The sequence below is a fragment of the Populus trichocarpa genome, chromosome 4, assembly GCF_000002775.5.
Source record: "Populus trichocarpa isolate Nisqually-1 chromosome 4, P.trichocarpa_v4.1, whole genome shotgun sequence".
NCBI lineage: Eukaryota > Viridiplantae > Streptophyta > Magnoliopsida > Malpighiales > Salicaceae > Populus > Populus trichocarpa.
The window spans coordinates 2,386,688-2,398,926 of NC_037288.2; the positions used below are offsets into that span (position 1 = coordinate 2,386,688).

The 12,239-nt window shown below is 33.1% G+C and overlaps 2 protein-coding genes across 2 annotated transcripts; both read right to left on the minus strand.

Annotated features, from left to right (window-relative positions):
- Positions 1 to 2,914, minus strand: LOC7490767 (BTB/POZ domain-containing protein At3g22104). Its single transcript, XM_024599886.2, has 3 exons — positions 2,383 to 2,914; positions 687 to 1,790; positions 1 to 560 (listed from the first exon to the last, which is right to left on the minus strand). The coding sequence occupies exons 1-3, from the start codon at positions 2,443 to 2,445 to the stop codon at positions 114 to 116; spliced, it is 1,614 nt and encodes a 537-aa protein (XP_024455654.1). The 5' UTR covers positions 2,446 to 2,914; the 3' UTR covers positions 1 to 113.
- Positions 2,915 to 6,737: 3,823 nt separating this feature from the next.
- On the minus strand, positions 6,738 to 9,332 carry LOC7490768 (anthocyanidin reductase ((2S)-flavan-3-ol-forming)). Its single transcript, XM_002305603.4, has 6 exons — positions 8,816 to 9,332; positions 8,243 to 8,409; positions 7,935 to 8,135; positions 7,612 to 7,771; positions 7,283 to 7,496; positions 6,738 to 7,182 (listed from the first exon to the last, which is right to left on the minus strand). Exons 1-6 carry the CDS (start codon positions 9,021 to 9,023, stop codon positions 7,041 to 7,043), a joined length of 1,092 nt encoding a protein of 363 aa, XP_002305639.2. The 5' UTR covers positions 9,024 to 9,332; the 3' UTR covers positions 6,738 to 7,040.
- Positions 9,333 to 12,239: the final 2,907 nt, after the last annotated feature.

Below are 12,239 nucleotides of genomic sequence, written 5' to 3' on the forward strand. Positions count from 1 at the left end.
GAAAGAAAGAAAGAAAGAAATGCCATATTTACATCAATCCAATTTTCATACTATATACACAATTAGCCAAGGCATAATGTGAAAATCACAAGAATCTTGAGGCCTAATTCCTATCATGAACAAAGTTTCGGCAATGATCTAGCCTTTCCAGGGCCATGCAATCTTGATTTTGTCACACTTGACATCTCCGAATGCATCATTGTACAAACTTTCTCCAATTCTGTCACCTTTTTCTGCATTCCTTGCAATCTGGTTTCAAGATTGTCAATCTCCTTTGAATGTCCATGCTTTCTAGCATAAATAAGGATTTGATCAAAGCCCTCTTGTTCTTCCATGGCATTGCTATGAAACTTCAATTGGCTTGAGACTTCGAAATGAGATAAGCGATTATGGATTAAGCAATTGAGCTTGGATTTCTGAGTAATGAAACTTTTGAGTGTTGATCTTGTTGGAAAGTTTGAGTTTCGAGCAAGGTGTTTGGAAGCTTCTGCCGAGAGCTTATCATGGTTGACAAAAGAACATAGTCTCATCTTTACCTCTTCACATAATTGAACATGGACCTGTGTTAAGCCAAAGTCATTCCAAGCATTCCAAATTTGAAAAGAACACACATAGATTGGCTCAGACAAAATTTAGATATCTTTATGCTTTTTTGCTTTTTAAATGCCATAAGTTAACTAGCATACCTGGAGATACATGTCAATAGCGTGATAGAGTCTGTCACTGAATTCTCTAGCAGAATCTGGCAAAACCATTATCAATGCTGCAAACTTGGAAGGTTTCAGAAGGATATCTGGGGCTACTTCTATAAGGTACGAATCCATCAAGCTAGCAACCTTCTTCAATTGATTTCGAGACATCGTTGAACCTTCAAGGAAAAATGCTTTTAAAAGCCTCAAAACTAAATTCACATCATACACATGATGGTTCCTGTGTGGAGATGGAACAAGTAGATGATCCAAAGTTGCTTGATCTAGCATTGAACCAACCAGATGCTCTAGCTTGAGTGCGTAAAACTTGCTTATATTTTTCAACCTTGAGACTGCTAGTAGAATATCAAATAAGCCTCTGCAAGAAAGAGAGCTCCTATCAAGCAGTGAAAGCAGATTGATTGCAACCTCTGTGATTTTGCACTTCTCAGATGCCGTGACACTGAAATATCTCGATTTTAGGCGAAAAACGATGAACTTAAAAATGGCAGCATGATCTAGTTTCTGGGACATCATCATCCTGATTACTTTGTCAAATGAATTAACATTCAAAACCAAAAGATCTTCAAACCACCAAGTTGTTTGAGACCAGTTGTTTCTCATACTACAGGTGCTGCTTGTATCACATGAGAACTGAAAACTGGAATTGTTTGAAGAACATGTAAATGGGCTTGCCATAGTTGGCAAAGTAAGCCTCCCTACAAGGCAATCCAAGACTTTATCAAGCAAAAATGAAGAATTTATAGTAGGAAGTAAATCTTGGCACAGTTTAAGGGCTTGCAGGAGGTCAGACCAAGTCCAGTAGTTGATCCCTTCAAGAAATTTCTCAGTCTGATCTACTAGATTAAGCTTTGCTGAGCTATTACTGCCCATCTCCATGTAATGAGCAGCATGGTTTAGCAGCACAATGTTAGAAGGAGTTATCTCAATGGTGCCATTGTTGTAGCAAAACCTTGCCATGAGCTCGAAACCATATGCACCTCCTGGAAAGTTGTCAAATATTACTTTCAATTTTCTTGAACCATCAGTCAAATCACCAAATAATTTGCTGAGCCTATCTGAGAAGGATGAAAGAGTTTTCTGCAAAAATTTACACACAATATGACCACATGGTTAAAACAGGACATTTACCAAATTCCTGCAACGAACTCAATGAGAAACTGAAAGTTGAAAACAAAGCAACAACAAGTCAATGAAACTTTCCATGACCAAAGTAGGCAAAAAAACTAGAAAACTTGACAAAAAAACACATTGTTCATTGGATCCTTCTAATCCCAAACAACTACCGACAAGAGAAAGGTATTAAATGCATCAAACAGAACAGTGAAACAGTACTCGAGGACATTGTTGAATCTTGCATTTAATGGAAACTACGGCAATATGTTGCTGGCAGCATTAAATGGTGAAGACCCTATTACAATTTGTGGAAGAGAACAAAAGCTTGGGTGAAAATAACAATTAATGGAAACTTGAAATATGATGAAGAGCCTCACACCATCGTACAGTGGTTTTAGATTAGATAGACGAGAGGCAGGCAGGCAGCAGAGATATTTATTGAGCATAAGAATTAGTACAAAATTCAGTGCAGAAACCACCACGAATATGGATAGAGAGACCTATATAGACGCGAAAGGTAGGCAAGGCTAGGTAAAGCAAAGCGTAGTGTTCTTACCTTGTCCACTATGAAAATTTCTTCTCCATTGACATCAACTTCAAGAATGTAGCAAACTTCCATTGTTGACCAAAAAAAAAACAATAACAGGAACCCTCTCAAATCAGACTGTCATGCAATTGAAAAGGTCTTTTGCCTGAAAAAGAGGGACTTTTCAGCTTAATCCAAAAATGATAATTGAGATATGATTATGATTATGTTTATGATTATGATTATGATTATGAAGAGCTCATTCTCTGAGAAGGGAAAGAGGAAAAGTAAAAAGTGGTGCCTTTGAATCTGCTGTTGCTTGGTCAATGTGCACAGAGACAATGTTTTTATAAGACGCAACGAGGCACTTTCAAAAAAAGAAGAAAATCAACCAAGACTTGGAGGAGACAACAGACAATTTGCAAGAAAATGGGAACAATGAACTATCTAGTTCGCTATAGAAGCTCTCACAACTTTGCGTACGCCATGGCGACAAGCTTTCATTACTGTAGTGACTATTGTCATCCTGTTTTGTGTCAACTTCGTTTAGACATGACATGAAATATCTTCATTTGTAGCTTCAAGCTTTGTGATTTATGCTTGGTAGTATACATTGAATCGAAAATTTTATGATTTAAAATTTAACCTTAAACTATTTTAATTTAAATTAAAAAAAATATTGACCAAATTAAAATCAGTTCATCTATTACGATTTATTGATAAAATTCAGACAGGTTAACTCCTAAAAATTAAAATAATATTATTTTAATAAAAAATAATTAATTCAAGTTGATTTAATAATTTGATAATCTAAATTATTTTGAAGTCAGACGTCTACTTGAATCTGACAAGTATATTTGGGGATTGATAATACAAGTGTGAAAGATAAATTTAATATTTTTCATGGCATTATGATATTTTTATTTATTTACCTATTTTTTTTATAAAAAAAACTTGAGGGATTGTTTAAACAGTAGCGTACCCAAGAATGACCTAAGGCTTACGCTCAAGAAACTACTCTCCAAATTTATTTTTCATAAGAATTTAACTGGACTCGAGCTAGACTTATACACATTAAATCCATACTCATAGGATGCTACTTGCATTGCATCAAGCAACAAATATAGAGGACCAGTGATTGGCACTTGACAGTGTCAAAGTTTTGCTAATGGCATGGTGGATTGGTGGGGATGACCACGCACTTGGAGAAGCTCGAAACCCAAGGTAGTTTTCTTTTCTTTTTTTGTTTTCCTGAGTCTGACTTTCCTCATGGTTCATGGTGTTATTTTTATTTTGAATTCTCATGTGATAAATTCTACTCGACCTAATCACCTCCGCCTTTTTCCGTCACTTGCGCCGCCTATCCTTGTAGTGGCTTGACTCCGAGAGCTGCATTTCTAGTGGATACTGGAGTCCCACATGAATAAAATAATGGAAGAAGCAGCTGACCGGGATCCATAGCAACTGGAAGTGCAGCACACACGTTTTCTCTAGTTCTGTACATACTAGGCATCGCCTTAAATCCAGAAAATGATCCATTCCATGGAAAGCGAAGACTGAACTGGGCTGAGGTGAAGCTGGGAGCTCCTTCCTCGGCAAACCTTCATATAAAACCCAGTTTATCCAAATTTTCATATACCTTCGTTGTTGACTCTGGTTTATCCAATTTTCCATTAGGTAGCTTCGATACATGAGACTGATAGAGATTGACAAAAACAAATTCACTTTTATGCATTGTTATAAAATCTAGTATAGCACAGCTCATTGATCTGATGAATCTCAAATCCTGCCTAAACCGGGTTTATTTTTACTTGTTTTGATGGTTTATCTTATTAAATTTAGGTAAATTAGGAGGTCATTTCAGTTAATTCAATTAAATTTAAATAAATCTTATTATATTATTCAAAACAAAGTTATCTCAATAATTTTTTTAACTTTTTCTATTTAAAACAGAGTTTTTTTTAAAATATATTTGGATTAATTTTACAAATCTATAATCATGATATTAAAGCAAGCCAAACCCTAGACTAGAGCAGACAACTATGTTTTTATTGTTCTACCTCTTGATATCCTGATATGGGACAATGTTGTCCTATCCAGTACACCATCCTATCATATCCAATCCAGTCCTCCATCAGCTCACCGAGCCCATATTCATAGTCTGTGTAGAGTGTCTCATATGATTTTATAGCTTATGTTTCTATCCATGCAAGAGTTAACCCATAAAAACCAAATCCAACTGCTGTTAGAAGCTTAGAACATAGGAAAAGCCAGGAAGATAAACAAGAATTTCTTTTTCCTGTTAGCTTTTTTTTTTTTGCAATCTGATCCATGACAAAAGACCAGCACTAAAAATCCCTGGAAGAACAGAGGAAACATGGGAATCTTAAATTTGAATCCCCAAGCTAGACCTTTACAGTTTCTAGATGAAACTATATGCAGATAAGCACTTGTGCTGAGAATCAAAGTAATAAACAGCCATCGGTCGGGAAAAAGGCATCCTCATGTTTCCATGGAGGCTCCTTCGGACAGAACATCGATCAGCTAATTTTGTTTATTCTGCCTTTCAGAAATTTGTTTCTTACAAAGTACAAACATCAGGAATCTGTAGTTTGTGGGTGTTGATTGATAGAATGATTGAATTTGATTACCCATTTACCCATTTAAAACTTGGCCCAATAAAGTATCAAAAAGGAAGATAGGCCTAAACAGACAGAAGGCAGCAACTGCAAGTCTTTTATATATATATATATATATGCAGGTCAGGGTCATTAATATCCCATATATTTTTATATTTTAAAAATATTTTTAAAAAATAAAAAAAATTAATTTTTTTTATTTCAAATTAATTTTTTTGTATTTTCAGATTACTTTGATGTATTGATGTTAAAAATATTTTTTTAAAAATAAAACAATATATTATTTTAATGTATTTCTAAGTAAAAACATTTAAAAAAACAACTGTTACCACAATTTTAAATACCTTTTAAAATACAATTCCCTTGAAAAAACCACCATTTTTAGTATGAAATCATTATAATTATAATGATTTCAAAAAATGTAAAGGACATGGATTTTTTTTATTATTATTATTGTTGTTATAGATCTCTATTGATAAACAAGACAAAAAATAATTGTGGATTGCATTGTCCTCTGAGTGCAATGGTTATTGTTCCTAAGATGTGGAGAAGTATACCTTAGTCCCTGTACTTTTAGATTTTTACATCTTTAGTCAATGTAGATTTCATTGTTGACGTTTCAATGCTGAATTTTGTTTTTTCACATTTCAATCCCTATAAATTGAGAGGAGAGAAAAAATTACTAAAAACCAGATCAAAATCCCCAAAGTTTATTTTTATTTAGTTTTGAAACTAAATATAAGATATTTTGAGATTGAAAATAGAGTTATTGAGGTTTTTAAGATATTTTCAAAGCATTTTAAGAAAATAATTTGAGTTTTATTTGGTTTCGGAGTTAAGATTATTCTCTATACCAAGTTTTTATACTTGTATTATTTATTTTTATTTCATCATTACAAATTATACTCATGACATGATTTTATATGTTGTGATATATTTTAATTTGCAAGCTCTAGCATATTTGATATGTCATAAAAAGTTTTAACATTAAATTAAAGATTGATTTTTTGAAGAAAACAAATTATGTTATTATTAAAAAAAATAAAAAAAAAATCAAAGATTAAAATCAACATAAAAAAATACCTCGTTCCTCTTACATTGTTCAAAAGATGTGAAAAGTTTAATATGATCATTCAAGTTCCATCTTTTATAGATTTGATCCCTGTTTTCTTTTAAATTTTATATTTCAATTATAGAACTTTCTGGATGCAAAGCAGCAGTGCATGGTTGTTTTTATAAAGTATTTTTAAAAAATTTAAAAATTATTTATTTTTTTATTTTTAAATTATTTAAGATGTTAATATTAAAAATAATTTTTTTAAAAAAAATCACTACTGAACTTCAAACTTTCAAACAGCTGGGCAACTTTTCTCTCTCTTTTTTTATTTAAGAATCGGTCCATTCCTTGGAAAATAGAATGTGAACAGGTATTATTTTTCTCCAGAATTTAAACCATTGCCGCAATTCAAATATCCATTTTAATTGGTATATAATTAAATTTAAAAAGAAATAAATAAGTGCTCTGCGGTATGAGATCAAGTATTTATGTGTGCATTTATTATTTACCTTTTATAATAAAAATCAACTTTTCATTTTAGTTTTAAATTAGCATTAACAATTTTTTTTTTATGATTTTCAGTTTTTTTTTTCAATTTATCTTATTAAATGCATAATTATCCTTTTAGTTCTTAATTAAAAAAAAAAAAAAACGATACTAGAAAACGCATCAACAAATTCTAGCTGTGATGCAAGAAAAGGATCAAGTGTTTTATTTATTGATCAGACATTGTTCTCTGATGACGAACAAAAAGGGGAAGGGCAAGACGTTCTGGATTTCAGTTTCGGTAAATTCCGGGCAACGTCCGGTACATTCTGAATGGGAACGTGCTGTCTGGAAATAAAGACGCTAGATTGCTTCAGCATAATAGCAGTACTACACTTCCTTAATATTAGAGGAATTATTCTTTTACACCAGATACAGCCAAGCTAGAATTTCTCCGCAGTCAAATGCCAATCCTTCTAATGAAGGTGACAAATAACTAGAACTCTTCAATTCAGCAATCCTTTGGCCTTGAAGTATTCCACAGTTTGGTCATAGACCTCTTCAATCCCATACTTGAAACTGAAACCCTCACTGATGAGCTTCTCTGAAGTGATGGCCAACTTGGCCTTGGACGGGAAATCCCCAAAACTGTATATTTTAACAGGAAAAGTTGAGAGAGATTCAGAGGCAGTATAGTTTCTATAAAATGGAAAATTTAAGGTCTAAAATCCTGAGGCTAGTAGCTTACTCAGTTGGGACTTGATACTGAGGGTATCTTTTATTCAGGAACTCTGCAAGCTCGACAACACTGGTATTAACAGCACAGCATATATATCTACCAGAAGCAGATTCCTTCTCAGCTAAAAATATATGGGCTCTACAAACATCCTCTACGTGCGTGATTGAGATCGAGCCTGACAGCATTTGCATACCCTTCAAAGCATTTTTCAGGAATTCATTCCCTGCAATTTGTTGAAAAACCCATAAAAGGGCCAATTATCTGTTAATTTGAACAGATAGAAAACACAAACAAAATAACACATATTTTACTTTCTAGACTTCTAGCTGGTTTAGCACCTGTAATCAATGACATTGACAGGTGTACGCTGCTGGGAATATCTAGCGTGAGAGAAGGACCCGTCATGAGGCTAGGGATGACAGTAATGAGATCGATGTTATTTTCTTCAGCAAATTTCCAGGCTGCCTTCTCAGCTAGTGTCTTGGAGGCAGGGTAGCCCTGCATATAGATTCACATAATTTTGTCAGTGATTAAACTTCTAAAATCTGTTCGGGTATATAGGCCTGCTATACACGTTAAGGATAAGCTTGATTTAGACTGCTAATTTTGTTCAAATAGATCTACTACTATCATGGAATTATGCAAGTAAATTGTTAATTACCCAGGTGGGTGGTTTCTCAGAAGTCAAGAACTCAACATCTGTCCAGTTCTTCTCATCCATGATCAAGCCTGTGCCATTAAGCTTATTGATTGATAAAGCTGCAGCTGAGGATGTCAAAATGACCCTTTTAACTGTTTTTGCTTTTGCGCAGGCTTTCAGAACATTATGTACTCCTTGAATTGCTGGCTTGATCATGTCATTCTATATTCACAGCACAAAAAGTAGAAGCAACCTCAATACCAAAAATTGCAACATGATTAGAATTTCAAGTGACTGTATTACTAGCGTTGTTCTGAGATTTTTTGTACCTCAGGATCCTCAGAAGCAAAATTAACTGGGGTTGCAACATGGAAGACAAGCTCACAGCCTGCTATGGGAGCATTGAAGCTTTCTTCATCAGTCAAATCTGCTCCGAATATGTTTAGGTCCCCCAGATTTTGTAGTGCTATTAGGTGAGCAACCTTCTTTTGATTGTCTGCATACACAAAGCACTACATTGTGATTGTGTAATACAAGTTTTGACAAGTGCCTGAATAAACATAGCCATAACTTAAGAACCATGGAGCATGTTGATAGCCCCTACAGACCACGGGACAGAAGACGAAAGGACTTCTAGATCGTTGACCACTATAAACTATAAAGGGCTCAAATCAGACGAAATTTTAGGTGGAGACTAACCTTTTTCATGGGCTCGATTGACTTGCCCATTTGGCCATCAGGGCCAGGCAATTTAGCAAAAGGGAAAAAAAAAAAAACTAAAGAAACGTCAGAACAAAATTCTCATATGTCTCCCAGGTGTTCACAAGAACGGAAACAACAAGGACCAGGAAACAAAGGGCAAGCCAAGAAAAAGGTGCAAGAAGAGAAAAATGAGCACCAACCTGGGTCCCTGACTGTGGTGTTCACTGCATAGCCCTTCTCAAGCAGCAATTTCACAAGCAAAGATGCCACAAACCCTGTGCCGCCGATCACACAAGCTGTCTTTTTGGTCAACTGGGATGCCATGCTTGATGAAAATATTTGAATTAGCAGAGAATTCTTTCTTAAAATGTGATGGAGAATTATTGTTATGGTATTTATTTCTCTCATAGAGATGTTACTTAATTTATACTGACGTTTCGTTTTCTAGACAACCGAGCGAACAATCCGGCTTGGAGCTACTAGGTAGAAGGTGAGCACGTGAAGTCCACCTACGACTCAAACCAATAACTCTTCCTCTATTTCTTCTTTATTTATTTTCTTTTCTTTTCTTTTCTTATTCTATAATGTAATGAAGAACATATACAGAAAAAAGAGAACATATTTGATAGCAGGAGCAGATCTTGGAAAGAGGGTAGGTATCCGTCTGCCTGAGGTTAGGTGCAGCATTTCCATGTCGGTTAGGTGCTTACTCTCAGCTCCCATGAAATTTATTTACTTTTCATAGATGAATTTAGCTTATTTTATAGATGAAATGGCAGACAACGACCTAACAATCTTCATCTGATGTTTTAAGAAAAATGAAATCAGCCCCACATATGCAAGGCTTCATCCAGTTATATGTATACATGTAGGCAGTCCACCCAAATAATTCAAACCCAAGTCCACACAGCAGGATTCATGTTGTGGTTTCGGCCTTGTGTGTCAACATGTGTGGACAGCTATGACTGAAAAGAACATCGTATAGATAACTTTAAAGGAAAGTACGTTAATAAGTTGGTGCTACTGTAAACAGTATTTTTTAAAAATGTTTTTAAAATAAATAATATAATGTTTATTAAGATTATTTTTTAAAAATATTTTGTATCATGAAATTACAATTACTAAAAAAATAATTGAAGACTTGATAGAAATCCCCTATTAATCTATAGAATGTCCTTAATCACTATTTATGAAAAAGTTGTTGGATTAAGAAAATCTAAAAATTAGAGAAAGAATATTAAAAAAAAACTAAATTTTTTTTTGAATAAAACTAAATAGTGAAATTAATATTGTTCGTCCTAAAAACTAATAATGCCCTATTTCTTCTTCTTTCTTTTCCTAACTTTTTCAAGTTTCTAATTTAATTATCTTTTTTAAATGGTAATTAGGGGGCACTTTGGGTACAAAAGGAGGTTTATAATATATTTTTAAGTTTGAAGGAGTTTTTGTCAAATTCTTTAAATTCATGATTAATAATCTCTTCAATTTCACAATATCTTGAGGAGATTATTATAATTTACCCTTCCTTGTTATTATATATAGTTATCCAAATATTATTAGAATCAATATTTAGGAGAATGAATGCATCAGGACAGTTTTTTTATAAGCCTATTTTAATGAGATTATTTTTATATAGTTATCAAAATGGAGGACAATCCTTGTGATGAGGTTTAGTATCTACTATCTATCCTGGCAAGCTTTTGCTTGAGTGTCATTTATTTTCGAAAATTAATTTATATATAGTTAATGAGTGCAGTAAATAACTAAATATGATGAACAAAATTTTTATACTAATCACCGGTTTGAGCTCCTCAAACCTAAGAGTCACTAAAGACTTACATGGTCGTTAATTTTAGGGCCCGTGGGATTAGTCGAGGTACGTGCAAGTTGGCCTGTAAACTAGGGGTGAGCACAAAAATCGAAAAACCAATTAAACCGGAAAAAAAAACCAAAAAAACCGAACCGGAAAAAAAAACCAATTAAAATTTTGAAAAAACCGACCGGTTCGGTTCGGTTTTGTAAGCCTAAAACCAAAAAAACCGAACCGAACCCAAACTGAAAAATCGGAAAAAACCGAGCCAAACTAGAAAAAAAACCGAGACAAACCGAGCCAAACCGGAAAAAACCGAGCCAAAATCAAGCCAAACGAAAAAAACCGAGCCAAACCGATTTGAACCGGTTTTTTTCCTAAAAAACGAACCAAACCGAAACCTGTCGGTTTGTTTCGGTTTTTTTTTAAAAAAAATTAATTTTTAAAAATGAGTAGACTTTTCCATTTTTAATGTTTCATAGGCGTGAGAATCTATACTTTTGACCCTTAATTTTTAATTATTTAAAATCTGATCCTTTTCATTTTTGTATTTTTCATCTCGATCTCAAACTTCATTCTTTTTTCGTTTCATTCCTTAAAATCTTGACAGAGTAGAGAGGGAGTAGTCAGAAAATCTTGACAAGAGACAAGAGTTTTGAGTGACTAGATCTTGATCACCAATTATTTGGTAAATAACATATCGTTTACCCAATTAAAAAAACTGGAAACCATGCTCATTAAGGGAATTCAAGACCAAGAAAAGGTTGACTTTTTGCCAGCCCAAACACGCCAGAATTTCATGTGGGCTAGGTACATATGTCCAGCCCATGTATGGCCCTTAATTTCTTCATGCCATTGTTTTTTCTTTTTTCATATTTTTTAATTAAATTATTTAAACGAGGTTTAAATAATCACTCAGTTATGCCATTATTTTTAAATAATATTTAGCTTCTTTTATTATAATATTAACAATTACTTTCTTAATAGTTATATATGAAGCTAAATGCATAATTTTATAAATGTGGATGAAATATCTTTTTAATATATACACATCAAAATTATTAATTTATCTTATTTTATTAAAACACTAATATTAAGATTATGATAATATTTTATTTGAAAAAATAAAACCACTGATAAAAAAATATTTTATCAAAATAAAATAATATTTTGACATCCAAACAGCCTACCATATTATGAAAATGACATGAAAATTCAAATAGCCTACTATTTTTTTACTATTTTGACATCCAAACGATCTATCAGTTTGTTTTTGTGTTTTTAAAAATATTTATATTTTTTTATTTTAAATTAATATTTTTTTTATATTTTCAGATCATTTTGATGTGCTGATATCAAAAATAATTTTTAAAAAATAAAAAAATATCATTTTAATATATTTTCAAGTAAACATTTTAAAAAACAACCACAACCACGCTTCTAATCAGTACTAAAAATTGGCTTGTATATACCATTTTTTTACCCCCATCTTCATCCTTTCACCTAAATTCTGCACTGGTGGTTTAATGGCGTGTTTAAACGGTCCTTTTCTAACCCTGTGGTGGTGTTATTGCTTGCCTATACAGAGCACATGTCGTTCCACTGCCATGAAAACAACACCTTTCCATGCCATTATGACCCATTGGTTTCAAGCCATCATTATTCATGCATAACCATGTCGTCTTCTCTGAAATTCTGTGCAACTACAGAAGAAAGTCTTTTTTTTTTAAATTATGTGAAATCATAACAAAATACACATTTCATAAGTCTAAGCTTATAGTGAGTCGTGTTCATCTAATAATTTTTTTATATAT